The sequence below is a fragment of the Natator depressus genome, chromosome 3 (assembly GCF_965152275.1).
Source record: "Natator depressus isolate rNatDep1 chromosome 3, rNatDep2.hap1, whole genome shotgun sequence".
Classification (NCBI taxonomy): domain Eukaryota; kingdom Metazoa; phylum Chordata; order Testudines; family Cheloniidae; genus Natator; species Natator depressus.
The window spans coordinates 189646683-189661547 of record NC_134236.1 but is presented as its reverse complement, the minus strand read 5'-3'; the positions used below and the strand labels follow the sequence as shown (position 1 = coordinate 189661547).

General features: G+C 41.4%; 1 protein-coding gene across 2 annotated transcripts in view; it reads left to right on the top strand.

Annotated features, from left to right (window-relative positions):
- The window catches only part of USP34 (ubiquitin specific peptidase 34), a 275304-nt gene that overhangs the window by 210159 nt on the left and 50280 nt on the right, over positions 1-14865 (top strand). For both annotated transcript variants that reach the window (XM_074949535.1, XM_074949534.1), the window contains exons 48-53: positions 6122-6216; positions 7705-7877; positions 8681-8834; positions 10931-11009; positions 12399-12452; positions 12559-12654. In XM_074949535.1, coding sequence (XP_074805636.1) covers positions 6122-6216; positions 7705-7877; positions 8681-8834; positions 10931-11009; positions 12399-12452; positions 12559-12654 — 651 coding nt within the window. The remainder of the gene's footprint in view (positions 1-6121; positions 6217-7704; positions 7878-8680; positions 8835-10930; positions 11010-12398; positions 12453-12558; positions 12655-14865) is intronic.

Genomic DNA, 14865 nt, shown 5'->3' with positions numbered 1-14865 from the left:
GCCACACTGGTCCCCGACCTCTCAGCACTGCTGTCCGGCAGCCTAGAGTACTGCTCCTCCATGGTCCTCCTACATGGAGACCTTGAAGTCGGAGTCGGAATCCTATTTCTCCTATAGGATCAGGAGCCGGTGGTCCAGATCCTGCCGCAACCACCAGCACTACCTAGCACCGTGGCCTCTGCAGTGGCAGCCTTCGACACAGTGGCCCTTTTGGACACCCTGAGCGCATCACCAGGGACAGGTCCAGGGCCTGGGCCCAAGATCCAGGTCGGTGTCCTCGGCATCCTTCGTCCCCCCGCCAGCACCGCCGTTGTCACCTGGGACCGACACTCCCATCAGCGGCACTGCTGGCGGCTGCAGCATCGGTACCACCAGCGTCGACGATATCGGCACTGCCAGAACCAACAACTTTGGCACCGCCTGCCTCAGCAGCAATATTTCTGCCCCCAGCTGCCCTGGCATCGCATGCTTCAGACCTAGGAGCTCAGCAATACCGCGTGTCGCGGGACCCACAGGGCGCTGAAGGGAATGAGCAGGGCCCGCTGCCAGGCCTCTCCTCCTCATCCTCCCCAGATGAAGCTGTGGCAGGGACGTCAACGGCCCCAGCTCTGTAGGATAACAGGGTCCTTCAGCAGCTGTTACGTGGTGTTGCCCAGAACCTGGGCACACAGGCGGAGGAGGTCGTGGAGGACTCTGACCCTGTTGTCGACATCCTCTCACCCTCTGGTCTGTCTCTAATCCCCTTGCCCTTAATAAGGACGATTACTGAGACAACAAAAAGCCTATGGCACACCCCTGCATCTCTGGCCCCTACAGCCAAGAGGAATGAGAGGCGGTACTTTGTCCTTTCTCAAAGATATGAGTATTTATACACACCCCTAGCCCCCTACCCCCGCCGACTCCCTGATGGTTGATGCAGCCAATCAGCGAGAGTGCTAGGGCTACTCGGGACCCGCCCCTAAGAGCAGGGAGGAGAAAAGACTTGACCTTTTTGGCAGGAAGGTCTATTCCACCAGGGGAATACAGCTCTGTATTGCAAATCAACAGGCCATAGTGAGCAGATATTCACACAACGCCTATGCTGCGATGGCAAAGTTTGCTGCGCTACTGCCGCAGGACTCTCATGCAGAGTTCTTGGCATTGGTGGAGGGGGGAAAGCTGGTCTCCCAAGATTCCCTGCAGCTGCACTAGAGGCAGCAAATGCAGCCTCACATGCTATGGCCATGGGGGTTGTAATGAGGAGGGGTTCCTGGTTGCAGGTCTCTGGTCTGCCCCATGAGGTTCAGCAAACAATCCAGGACCTCCCCTTCAAGGGTTCAGCCCTCTTTTCCGATAAGACGGATAAAAGACTCCATAGTCTGAAAGACCCACCAGCCACTCAACGGAGGCATTTCTGGCCACAACCTCCCTCTAGGTTCTACCAACCTCAAAACTGCCAGGACGCTCCTTGTAGGAGAAATAGGATCGGTAGAAGGAGGCAGCATCCCTCCTGAGGCCAGGGCTCGGGCCAGCCCAAGCCATTGCCTGGCCCCAGACCAGCCTTTTGAGGGTGCAGACGAGGATGGCACACCAGTACTGGAACTGCATCCAATCTTTCTTACCTTTTGTCCCGAGTGTCCCCTTTCTGGTCCCATATCACCTTGGACCGCTGGGTGCTCTGCACGGTAGAGAGGGGATATTCCATTAAATTCGGTGCCTTCCCACCCTTCCACCCCCCTCACCCATCCCTCTTCAGGGACCCCTCTCACGAGTAACTTCTTATATAGGAAGTGCACTCACTCCTCTCAGTAAGGGCAGTGGAAGAGGTTCCTCAGGAGCAAAGTGGCAAGGGTTTGTTTTCCCAGTATTTCCTAATACCGAAAGCCAAGAGTGGCCTCAGGCCCATCCTGGACCTATGGGAACTCAACAAGTTCATCAAGAAACTCAGGTTCCGCATGGTCTCTTTGACCTCCATTATCCCCTCATTGGATCCAGGAGACTGGTATGCCGCCCTCGACTTGAAGGACACGTACTTTCACATAGCGATAATTCCACCTCATAGAAGATACCTCAGGCCAGGACATACGTCCCAGAAGCCAGGTTTCAGTCACTGGGCAACATCATATGGGGCCTCAGGCAGTTCCCCACCACTACAGCAAGGAATTGCCTGGAGCTTCTGGGGCACATGGCTGCTTGTACCTACGTAGTACAGCATGCCACACTCAGGCTTCGTCCACTCCAGTCATGGTTAATGCCAGTATATCAACCAGCTCGGGACACTTTGGACAGTATCATAGCCCTGCCTTGCCCGATACTAGGCTCCCTCCTGTGGTGGCTCGACCCACAGGTAGTATGTGCGGGGGTACCCTTCACCAGCCTCCAACCATCCTTCTCATTAATGACAGATGCGTCAGATCTGGGGTGGGGGCACATTTGGGAGACCTCAGGACCAAAGGCCTCTGGTCTCAGGCGGACCTTGCTCTACATATCAGTGTCAGGGAATTGAGAGCGGTGCACCTAGCGTGCCAGGCTTTCAGAGTCCGTGTATCAGGAAGATGTGTATAAGTCCTCATGGACAACACCACGGAAGTGTTTTATATCAACAAACAACGGGATGTATGCTCTTCTCCCCTTTGCCAGGAAGCCCTCATGCTGTGGGACTTCTGTGTAGAGCACTCGATACACCTGCGGGTATCATACCTCCCTGGGATACAGAACGAGCTGGCAGACAGTCTCAGCAGGTCTTTTCACGGCCACGAGTGGTCCCTCCAGCCTGACATAGTGAGCTCAATCTTCCAACACTGGGGCTTTCCCCAAATAGACCCCAAACGCAACAGGAATTGTCAACTATTCTGTTCCTTCCTGAATCACAGCCCAGACTGCATTCCTACTTCTGTGGAGAGGCCGCCTCCTATACTTGTTCCCTCTGGTTTCTCTCATTCACAAGGTGCTCCTCAAGATCTGCAGGGACCGAGCCCCAGTGATATTGGTAGCTCTGGCCTAGCCACGCCAGCACTGGTACACATCGCTCCTGGAAATGTCCATGGTAACTCTGGTCACCCTACCACTCATTCTGGACTTAATCACACAGGATCACGGCCGCCTCCGGTATCCAAACCTCGAGTCGCTCCACCTCACAGAGTGGAAGCTTCATGGCTGAATGCTGTGGAGCTGTCCTGCGCTGATCAAGTCAGACAAGTTCTCCTTGGCAGTAGAAAGCCCTCCACAAGGGCGATGTACCTGGCCAAGTGGAAGAGGTTCTCCATCTGGTCAGAGCAGCACCATCAATCTCCGATGCTTGCCTTGGTGCCATTTATACTGGACTGCCTCCTCTATCTTAAGCAATAGGCACTGTCCATATCGTCAATAAGAGTTCACTTGGCAGCTATTTCCGCCTTCCATTCAGGCACAGGCGGCTACTCAGTCTTTGCAAATCCAATGATTAGCTGTTTCCTTAAAGGTCTTGACAGACTGTACCCGCAAGTACGACAGCCTACCTGGCTTGCGATCTCAATCTAGTCCTTTCCAGACTTACGGGACCACCATTTTAACGACTGGCGATGTGCTCCCTGCTTTATCTCTCTTACAAGATGGCGTTTCTTCCCTATCTTCCTTCAGTGACCCTTCTCACAGGAGCTTTTTACAAACAGAAGTGACTTGTTGCTCTTAACAGGAGCTGTAGAAGTAGTCCCACAGGAATAAAGGGGAAATGGATGGTACTCCCAATATTGTCCCATTCCGAAGAAGAAAGAGGGTCTTCATCCCATTCTCAATCTGAGGAAACTCAACAGATACATATGCCTCCTCATATTCAGGATGGTAACACTTGCCTCCACTTGATTCCAGTGCTCCAAGCCCAGGACTGACCTACAAGATGTGTACTTCCACATTGCCATTCATCTGGCCCACAGGAAGTATCTGAGATTCACAGCCAGGCCAGATCACTACCAATGCAAAGTTCTACCCTCCAGACTCTCCGTAGCACCAAGAGTATTGCAATGGTGGCAGCAAACCTCAGGAAACAAGGGAAACATGTCTACCCGCATCTAGACGATTGTCTGAACTGAGGGTTCATCCTCATGTAGCAGTAGTACAACAGGCATTATCTCAGTTGGGACTCCTGGTGAATTATGAAAAATTCTCTCTCATATGATAGAATGCCTAGCAGCTCTACTTGACTCTCAAGCAGTATGAGCTTGCTTACCAAATGACAGATTTTAATCTATTCACTCCCACATATTCAAATTACTGGCAAAACTGTTGACCACAGTGCATGCCTGTCTAGCCCTGGCTCCATCTTGAATGCTGCTGGTGGACACATCAGGGAGGGGTGGGGAGACTCATTTGGGTCACTTCCAGGTACAAAGGCTTTGGTCCTCAGTCAACCTTAAACTCCATATGAACCTCTTAGAGCTAAAGTGGTAAGACTGGACTGTATAGCTTTCCGACATGCTCCACAGGACTTGGTAATGCAGATCATGATGGACAGCACACTGGCAATGCACTACATCAACAAATCAGGCAGCATCTCTTCCCATTTATGTCAGGAGGCCATCGAACTCTGGAAATGGTTCCGGCTACATGAGGTGACCTCAGTGGCCCCTCACATTGTTGCCAATGTTGGTGTTACTATGATTTTAAGAGAATGAACAGAATATTCAAGTGGACTGAAACTATAAAAGGGAGGGGTGAACAAACATCGCAAGGGACCTCTCCTCTCTCTCCCTGTCCATCTCTTTTGAGAAGCCAAAAGAAGCAGCCTTTGGACTCTGGGTGACGGGTCCTGACCTAGAGATTGGTCAGTAAGACTGCTGGAAGCATGTGGTGAGAAACTTTGCTTGACTCTAATATAGTTTGTTACGTTAGGCACTAGAAAGCATTTGATCTTTTTTCTTGTAACCATTTTTGACTTTTATGCCTCATTGCTTGTATTCCCTTAAAATCCATCTCTTTGTAGTTAATAAACTAGTTTCATTGTTTTATCTAATCCAGTGCGTTTAAGTTGAAATGTCTGGGCAACTCCATTTAAGGTGGCAAGTGGCTGTATATTATTCCCTTAAAAGAATAATGGTCTTATATATTTGGACTGTCCAGGAGAAGGCTGGGCAGTACAAGGCATACATTTCTGGGGGGAAATCCAGGACTGGAAGTGTGTTGGGTCACCCTGCAATATAACCAAGGCTGGTGAGAGCCAGGGTGTAACAAACACATCTGGAAGTGATCTGCATGCTGGCAAGCTGTTTTTGCCATAAACCATTAATATGAGCAAAGCTCCTTTACAGAAGTGCAAGGTCTATCAGTACATGCAGAATAAAGTGGAAGACCTCTCATTTGAAGGGCTGGATATCTTCTTAATTTTTGCATGTTAGTGTTAATTGATTTATTGTATGATCTCCAATTAAAGATTTTAGGTCAAAAGGAAAATGGTAGATACGCTAATGATGGTGAAATCAGCCATTTGGTTTTGTTTTTTCCTTTCTTTGACACTTGTGTATGTGCTGATAGTTAACAAAGTAAAACACTAATGCATTTTGAGAAGAAGTCTGACTCAATGGTCAGAGTGTTAGACTGGAATTTGGGACACCCAGGTTCAATTTCCTGCTCCACCACAAACTTTTTATGTGACCATGGGCAAGTCATTTAGGGTATATCTGCACTGCGATAAAAAGTGTCGAGTCTCAGAGCCCGGATCAGTTAACTTGGGCTAGCGGGACTAAATATAGGAGCGTAGAAGTTCGGGCTTGGGCTGGAGCTCAGCCTCTGAAACCTTGCAAGAAAGGAGGGTCTCAGAGCCCAGACTCAGATCAAGCCCAAACGTTTACATTTTTAGCCTCTCAGCCTTAACCCTCTGAGTACGAGTCAGTTGGCCCAGGCTCTGAGACTCAGCACTGTGGGTTTTTTACAGCAGTGTAGACATACCCTTAGTCTCTCTTTGCTTCAATTCACCATTTGCCAAATACAGATAATAGTACTTCCCTACCTCACAGGATTGTTGTGGGTGTAAATATATTGAAATATGGCGAAGAGCTCAGATACCACACTAATGTGTGCTATATATGTAGCTGATATAAACAGATTAAGTACCTAAGATAGATCTGAGCTGTGAAAGCACTTATTTATTTTTCTTGTTCATTGTACACAGGAATCTCTTGATGAAGTAACTATTAAAGATACCTTGGAGGGTGACAACATGTATACCTGCTCTCACTGTGGGAAGAAAGTGCGGGCTGAAAAAAGGTATAATTGTGAATAAACAAACGTTATTAGCATTTCTTTCTAACTATGAGTTCCATTAATTTCTGTTCGTAGTTTCCATCAAGTGAGAGTAGTAGTCCAAAAATAATCTAAAATCATGATAATTATTTAATATTTGAATAACAATAATACTGGAGACCCAAACAGGATCCTAGCCCCACTGTCTAAAGCACTGTACAAACATATAAAGATGTGATCCCTATCCCAAAGAGCTTACAATATAAAAATATAGTGACCTACATAAAACATTTTAGGAAAAGGTCACCTACTCCATAATATCTGCCTTTCTAAAATCGTAACCTCAGCGCTCTCGTTTTTCATCATAATCCTCACTGTTCCTTTTGTAGAAACAAATCTCAGTGTATTTTGAACTCATTTACTGTATATGTTTTTGATCAGTCAACTTTGTTGGAAGTTTATTCCATATTTTCATTACTCTTTACACAAAGTGATTGTCTGGGTTCTTTAATCTTGATTTCTGCTTTTAAAATTGTTCTGTAGCTTTTGGAACTCTTTAAAATATATAAAGATAGTATGTGTGTTATCTGTATCCTCTTATTTTATTTTTAAAAACTTCACCTGATATTGGAAGCCTCACAGTTGTTTTTTGCAGTGATTATAAGTGGCACAGGAGAAAGGTTCCTTACTGTAAATCTTATAAATATGTTCAGGAGTCTAAAGATTTTAGTACAGATTATGTTCTGCATTGAAATATGTCTACAAGAAAGAGTTTTGCACATAGATATATGAGTGGTGATGGCATTGTAGTTAGCAGATGTTGATGCCAGGGTCTGAAAAAAAACCAGAGGCTTAGAACCTAATAAGTCTACCATTTTTTATTTTTGAAAGTAAAGAAAGGGCCTAGTCTTTATTAATAACTATCCAGGTTGAAAAATTCAGATTATAGATTTCAGCCATGTGTGATTGGAATGAGGAAGAAATAGACTTACACTATTGGGAAAGTGTTCTCTCCCCTTCCCCCCCCACCCCATCATCTTTTTATAATTCAAAAATACTGATATGATTTATTTAAAAAATGAAAAAAATCCTTGGACTGAGACTAAGCATGGACATTTTTCATCAGAAAAAATTATTTTTTTCAGATTGTAAACGGAGTGTGAAACAGCACACAAAACAGGATCGTTATTCTTTATAAGACGTCCCTGATGTAATCTTCACCGTAGGGAGTGCTGTTATGTGCTTACTGTAATAAAGGCTGTTTTAAATCAGTCTTCTATTCAGTACCATAATGTAATCCCTGTTACATGTCATCTGATGACAAGATTTTTTATAAAATTTGACTAACTGATACTGTGTAAGGGATTGTGGTTGCTGATTTTTAAATTTTAGGTGATGATTTCTAACATGAACTGGAAATGAATGACAGGAGAGAAAAAGTTTTGAGAGACTTTGTGGCAGTATTATCTAAGCAATTCAGTTTTCTTAAATATTAATTCCTTGCATCTTTAGGGCATGTTTTAAGAAATTGCCTCGCATCTTAAGTTTCAACACTATGAGATACACATTTAATATGGTCACCATGATGAAGGAGAAAGTCAACACACACTTCTCATTCCCTTTACGTTTGGATATGACACCTTACACAGAAGATTTTCTCATGGGAAAGAATGACAGAAAAGAAGGTAATTGATTTTGCTTTGTCCCTATAGTTTTTCGACAACTGAACAGTGCTGATAATTCGACCTTTTGAAAATTTTTGTCTAGTAGTGTAATATAGTGTCAGTTAAACTGCGTAGCCAGGTGGCCATGGGCATATGGTGAAATTCATGGAAATTAAGCTCTAAAAAGTCCTGGAATAGTAATATTTCTTAGCAATACACACAAATCCAAATAGTTAATAATTCTAAACACATCTTTCATGTAATTAATCCCACATCTTTCTGTCTTCTCCTTCATGTGAGGTTAAAAAGCAACTAAAGGCTTATGAAGCCTATATTTTTATTTGTTTACAAAGAAATTGTAATTTATTATATTTAATATCCAGTGACTGCTAAATAATTTTCTTTGTAAATACAGCACAATAACCAATATAAATTATTGATAAAACTATTTTTATAATGAATTAAAAATTCCTGGCTTGTTATATATAGTTTGTTGTTGATTTGTTTTATATTTGCAGGATAATATGGTGGCCAAATTCTTGAACTTTATAAAATGGTCCACCAGTAAGGAGCATACATAAACTGCAAAAGCATTACTGTGTATGCTTGTATTCTGGGTCAGAAGCAACCCCAGAAGAATAGTGACCCGTGCTCCACCTGTTGGGTGTGGGCTTTCTGGCTGCTACCTATTGCAGTGCCTAGAAGATATATGCTGTTTGTCAGTGTATTTGGCAAGAAGTATTTATTGTAAGTTATCTGTATTAATTCTAGTGTTGTGAAGGTTAAAGGAATAACTTGCTAAATATCGTATTAAATTATTTAAGGTTTTAAGGACAACAGTGAATATTTAAAAGAAACTGAAAGTTACGAGTACGATTTGATAGGCGTGACCGTTCATACAGGAACAGCAGATGGTGGTCACTACTACAGTTTTATCAGAGATATAGTCAATCCCCATGCTTACAAAAACAACAAATGGTGAGTTGTTAAGTGTTTAATAATTCTTGTTTGTGATGTATTTGTATTGTGATGTATTGAAAAATTCTTAAGATGACAATGTCATCTATTTCAAATAGGGTACTTTAACTCCCTTGCTTGAACTGTCCTGTTAAGTGATTGCAAATATATTTATTTATCAATTTATCTTCTTCCAGTCAACAAATATTTTCTCCTGGTTTTGGTGGGGCCTTTAAAAGAGGGTGAGCATTGGGTGGATTGATCAGAAAGTAGCTATTTAAAATCCACTGTATGTTCTCTATTAAACTATAAAAGTTTAAAGATAGGTCAGATTTGCCTACATTTCTTGCTTGTGTTACATCAGTTTTGTAAAGTTTATTGGCTTTGCCATGACAATAGTGCAGACCACCACATGCTATTGATCCTGTTTGCATGTGTTTAGCACAAGATGTTCCAGATGCAGGTTATAAGATTGTAAAGAATCAGTGTACATGCTTGTGTAATAACTTTGATGTATGCAAGACATATATGAAGCAGAACAAAATCATTACTCTTTACACTGTGGGCTTTCTTATGCTAATTAATATTGCAGTAAAATATATTATTAGCAGTTCAATGCACATTAACAACTTTGGTAAAATGACTGGGTTTCTGTATGTCAGAGAGATGCCAACTGCTTTGGAAGAGAATGTTTACATTTTCTTTTGTAAAGCAGATTCAGAAAAAAAAAACCAACTTGTTTCCATTATGATTATAATTATTCTTTGTCCTTCAACTTTGTCCTTTTTGTTTTCAGTTTTTAACTATCAATTTTCATGGCGGTGCTTAACTTTTCATTTTGCTTTTCTTTAAATCTATTTCACTCTACATCTGGGAAATTCTCAGTTACAGTTACAGTTATCAAAATCTGTCCTTACTGTTCTTTGATACATGCAAAATATTGTTTTGTCTCATCTGGAATTTACAAATTTGCTAGTGTTTTCCAATCTGTTAAATTTTTTCAGTGCTCAACACTTATCAGATGTAATTATCAGTGGTATGTCTGAAAATTTTGTAGCCTTTATTTTTTCTATCCCCAATAGAAAAGGGAAAGGGAGGGAGGCAGTTTCTCTAGCAGAGGTCTTCAGCAGAGACTTCCTCTTGTAACCGTCATTGTGTCCATTTTAGCTGAACATCACATTCATATTGTAATGTTCTTTAATGGGGCTACTTTTGGAAAAACCTTGTATCAATCTCCTTGCTTAGTGGTGTTGGATTTTAAGAGTCTGGCATTGCCCTTTTCTTAATTTTTTGTGACTTCTCTTGTTGATCATGTTTCAGAGGAAGGAAAGATGTCCTCTGACTTAGAAAAATAAATTTTGCTCCCTTCCTAAAACATTAAAGATCTAGATCCATCTATCCATCCAGGGTTCCTTTGGCTTTCAGTAGTCTAAATAATAATGTGCTGGACTCCCTCAAGCTGTCCACTAAGATCCTCAGCTCCTCTGAATTTGTTTGCTGAGCATTATGAAATTTGTCCATGAAGGTGGGGTATCTTGTTCCACCTCTGTAAAATAGTATTTCCCTTAACAAGGAATAGCATTTTTGTGAGAAACAGTGGATTCAACCCCCCTCTAATTTGTCAGGCAACAAATTTATATTTTCAGAAAAAAGGACTAGGTCCTCTTCATTGGGAAAAAGTCAATCCTTTGCAGTCAGATGTTCCTTCAGCCTGTCTAAGTCTAGTTGCGGTATTTTGGGAGTGTGCCCAAGCCTTCCTTCTCTGCCCCTAAGAATGGGTACAAAGGTTTTGGGCAATCAACCTTTTCCCTCCACAGACTTGTTTTTTTTTTTCCTTGAGGGGTGGAATCTATGATTTTCTATTCATTCTAGTGGAAAGCCATCTCTCTGAATAGTAAGTCCTTTTTCTCTTGAGGGAAGGTGCTCATGTCATTTTCCTGGCTACTGATTGACAAATAACAAATTAGCTGGTCAATGTGAATGTAATTTTGCCTTTACTTCCTCATAGTTTTATCTTTCACGTATAAGTGTCATTCTTTTGATGTAGATGTTTGGTATTCTTCATCTACTGTAAGAGAGGTAACAGACAACTGATTCAAAAGTTTAATCTTTTATAGGTATCTTTTCAATGATGCTGAAGTAAAACCGTTTGATTCTGCTCAGCTTGCTTCTGAATGTTTTGGTGGAGAAATGACTGTAAGTCGTAGCCTTTACCTCAAGACTTCTTCCCACCCCCCACCCCCCCTTTTTTTTATTACAATCTCAGAAGGTAGTACTGGACAATAGCCCTGCCCTGAGGATTCAGTCACTCGGGTTCCATAGTGCTCTGCCTTGCCCTCATACCTCTCCAGTTCAACGTGTATATGAAGCTGCTAAGGGAGTTTAATTGAGAGAGTTGTGGTAGGGACAAGAAGACTGCACAGCCTGAATCTGTTTATTTTCAGGCCATGGTGCAAAGTCTGTTTGGTTGCCCAAACTTTCTCTGAGAGAGAGTGGGTTACCTGGAGTGTAAGTTGATGAAGGGGGAAGTTCTTTTGGTGAATTGGGAATTTTTTGGGTGGAATGCAGAGCCAAATTAGTTTTTTGTATGTGTTTAAAAAAAAGTCTATTAGTGAAATAGCTGTACATTAACTTTATAAATACAGGTGCATTTTGCCCAAATAAACAGTTGCATAGCAATTGATATCCTTTATAACTCGTGTATATTATTATTCACATTACATTAGTTTCCTGATCTGTACAATAGTGATAACTTTTTTTAAAGCGTTTGAGATCCTTGACTGAGAAGCACTAATAAGTATAAAACATATTAATATTAATGCTTCAGGAACCACCAGTAGCTGCCAGAAAATGTAGTTCTTCAGACTACTGGCCGGAAAGAATTGGCAAATCAGGCACACACCCATCCCTAAACAATTGTTTAATGTTTGTGTATTCAGACCTATGCCTTGTATAGTTTTTCTTTCTGTCAGAGAAGGGAGTTTCATGGATTTAAAATAAATATTAAAAGCCAATTACTTTACAAGACTGTACCAGCTTCTTGCCTTGACTTTTGAATCTGCCGTGTGAATCAGCCTTTTGTCAGCAGTGTGAATGTTTTTACACACCTTTAGTACAAAGCACTGTTAAACCAATTGCAAACATTCACAGTGTATAAAAAGCCTATGGCCATGTGTTTTCCTGATTTGCATGATTAATAACAGCTTATTACAACAATTCTATGAACAAGCTAAAAAATTCCACCTGGTAAAGTTGCCATGTCAAAGTACAACACAAAATTGATTCCATGCAGAAGATCTGCAAAACATCTGCAGACTCCAAAAAAAGAGGATATGGTCTGGAGAAATATGAGAGGAGACAGAGTCAAAATACTGCATATGCCACCTTGGAAAATGAAAGTAAGCTACTACAAAAACTAAAAATTATTTAACGATGAGCAAGGAATATAATTGATGGCAGACCCTGCATGGAGGGCATAAAGTGGAGATGCCTCCTTGCATACTGAGACCAGAACCATCCACAATGAGGCCATAATAACTAGCTTGTAATGAATATTTTCAGTAACCCATGTTCTCTTTTTGACAGACCAAGACATATGATTCTGTCACTGATAAATTTATGGACTTCTCCTTTGAAAAGGTACCCTTTTCCCCTTTCATTTGCTAAGTAAATATATTTTTAAATTTATGACCTAAGTAATCTCTCTGTAGAGCAAAAGTTATACAGATTTCTTTTTCCCTTAAAGACACATAGCGCGTACATGCTGTTTTATAAAAGGATGGAACCAGAGGAAGAAAATGGCAAAGACTACAAGTTTGATGTTTCATCAGAGTTGCTGGAGGTACAAGTTGGTTTGTTTTAACACCAATGTAAAAATATAGTAAGAAATCCTATCCCAATCAGTGGGATCTGAGTAAATATAGAAAATAAAATTTGATTTTAAATATTAAGATAATTGAAAGGCTTGCCATCTTTCATAGAACATTTTGTAATGTAACATTACTCTTTACATTGCTAAAATTAACATTGTGTCAGTGTTTCCATTATAATCCACTACTTTCTAGAGTTTGTAACCCAGCAGTAAAAATTAACTAAAACTTGGTCTTGTAATCTTTAAAAAAAAAAAAAAAAAAAAAAAAGGAAGGTTGATTTTTTTGTAAGTTCCATTTTATTTAAATAAAAAAAGCAATGCTGGCAACAAGACAAAAAGTGTAAAATGGATATTAAATTATATAAAATACTGAAATTCACTGATATTTTTAAAGTGAAAAGAATATGTAATTGAGAGCTGGCAGCATAATCATCAAAGAAAGCACAATAAAGAAGATGGTCCATTATACGTATAAGGCATAACACAGACTAAGTTGTGCAGTTGTTGTGACATAATTTAGCTGAGTGTCTTGTTCTGTAGTAAGGCCCCAGGCCAAAAATCAGCTGTCTCCAGCACACCAGAAGTGCAGTTATATTACAGCACACTATTTGAAATAGTCATAACTAGTGTACTCCAAAAAGGAAAGAGTTTGGTTTATTTAAAAAAAACAAAGAAACCCCAAAGTCCATTTCTGTTCTATTGTACTTACAAGTGGGCTGCAAGAAAAATAGTTAAACATTTATAATAAATTATTTCTGTGAGATGAGAAAATCTTTCACTTGAGCTAATATGCTTCAGAGATCTTAAACAGAAAGAATGGTTTCAGTGTAAAACAGGCTATAATATCTGAGGGCCTTCTATATCCTGTCAATTTTCAATGCATTTAAGCAACTACAGAATGGAAAATTATAGCGGGAATTCTGACTTGAGCAGTTTTTCTCTTAGTCATATAGACTAGACCAGAGCTGCCCAGCCTGTGCCTGGGAACCACCTGTGGCCTTCAAGGCTCTAAATTGTGGCCTTTGATCGCAAAATGCATTAAGAAGATTTGTATTGATTACAAATTGAAAGCTTGTATTTTGGGATTATGGCCTGTGATTGTTAAACTGAAGTGTTTGAATCAGCCCTGTTGCTGTGGGGAGAAGATGAGGCAATGCCTCTACTGTAGCTCTAACATGACAGACAGTGTTCTGAGTAACTGCAGCTGCTAAAGCGCTCATTCACTAGTTGCCTGTTGTGTTGCAGAGGGGAGATGAGAGAGTAGTTCTTTCCTGCAGACTTGTGAGCAGGATAGGAACTCAACTGGCTCTGCTTGATCTAGGGAAGTGCCTAGCAGAGGATGTGAGAGGAAGAGAAGAGAAGCTGAGAATCAGTCACCCATTGCATCTCCCTTATTTTATGGCACATAAAAGCACTGAGGGGTGCTCTAACTTGTCAGCTGGCTACCAAGGGACTTGGCTGTTGAGGGACTATGTGCCAGCAGGAAATAGTTGGAACACATCATGCACTTGCCTCACATCCTCCACGTCTCTTAACCACCTACTCCATGCACATACTTTGCAAAAAATTGCAGGGAAAGAGGCATAGGAGCTGAACATGTCAACCCTGTGCCTGTTAGAGATGCATCTCTGTCTATGCCAGTGGTATCCCTAATAGGGAATTTGCATTTGATTGGGGTTTTTTTGTTTGTTTTTGTTTTTTTAACTCCTCTTCTGCCACCGGAGTGGCCCTAGAGAACAAAAAAGAGCAGGGAATCTGTCCTGATGTACTGATTTGTCGCCACTTTTATGTTTTGGCTCTCAGTGAATGAACACTGAAAAACAATGAAAACAATGAAAAAGTTGGGCATCACTGGTCTAGTCCTTAGCCAGCCAATCAGATTATGCTTTCAGTCCTGCCCAATTAAAAAATAATCTGTAGAAGACTTCAGCAAAGAGTTAAAGTTTCAAATCATTCATATTGGAAAAAAAATTGTGCAAACCAATTTGGTCAAAAACAAAATTTCAATCAAGGAGATCTGGCACAAAATGTTGTTTTGGCCCAAATTCTGCCTTCAGGGTTTTATCAAAAGTTCATTGAAGTCAACATAAGTCTTTCCATTAATTTCAATGGGCTTCGGATCAAGCCCATATTCCTTAATTGCACCCAGGCAACCCCACTGACATTACTTCTAATGTTTAT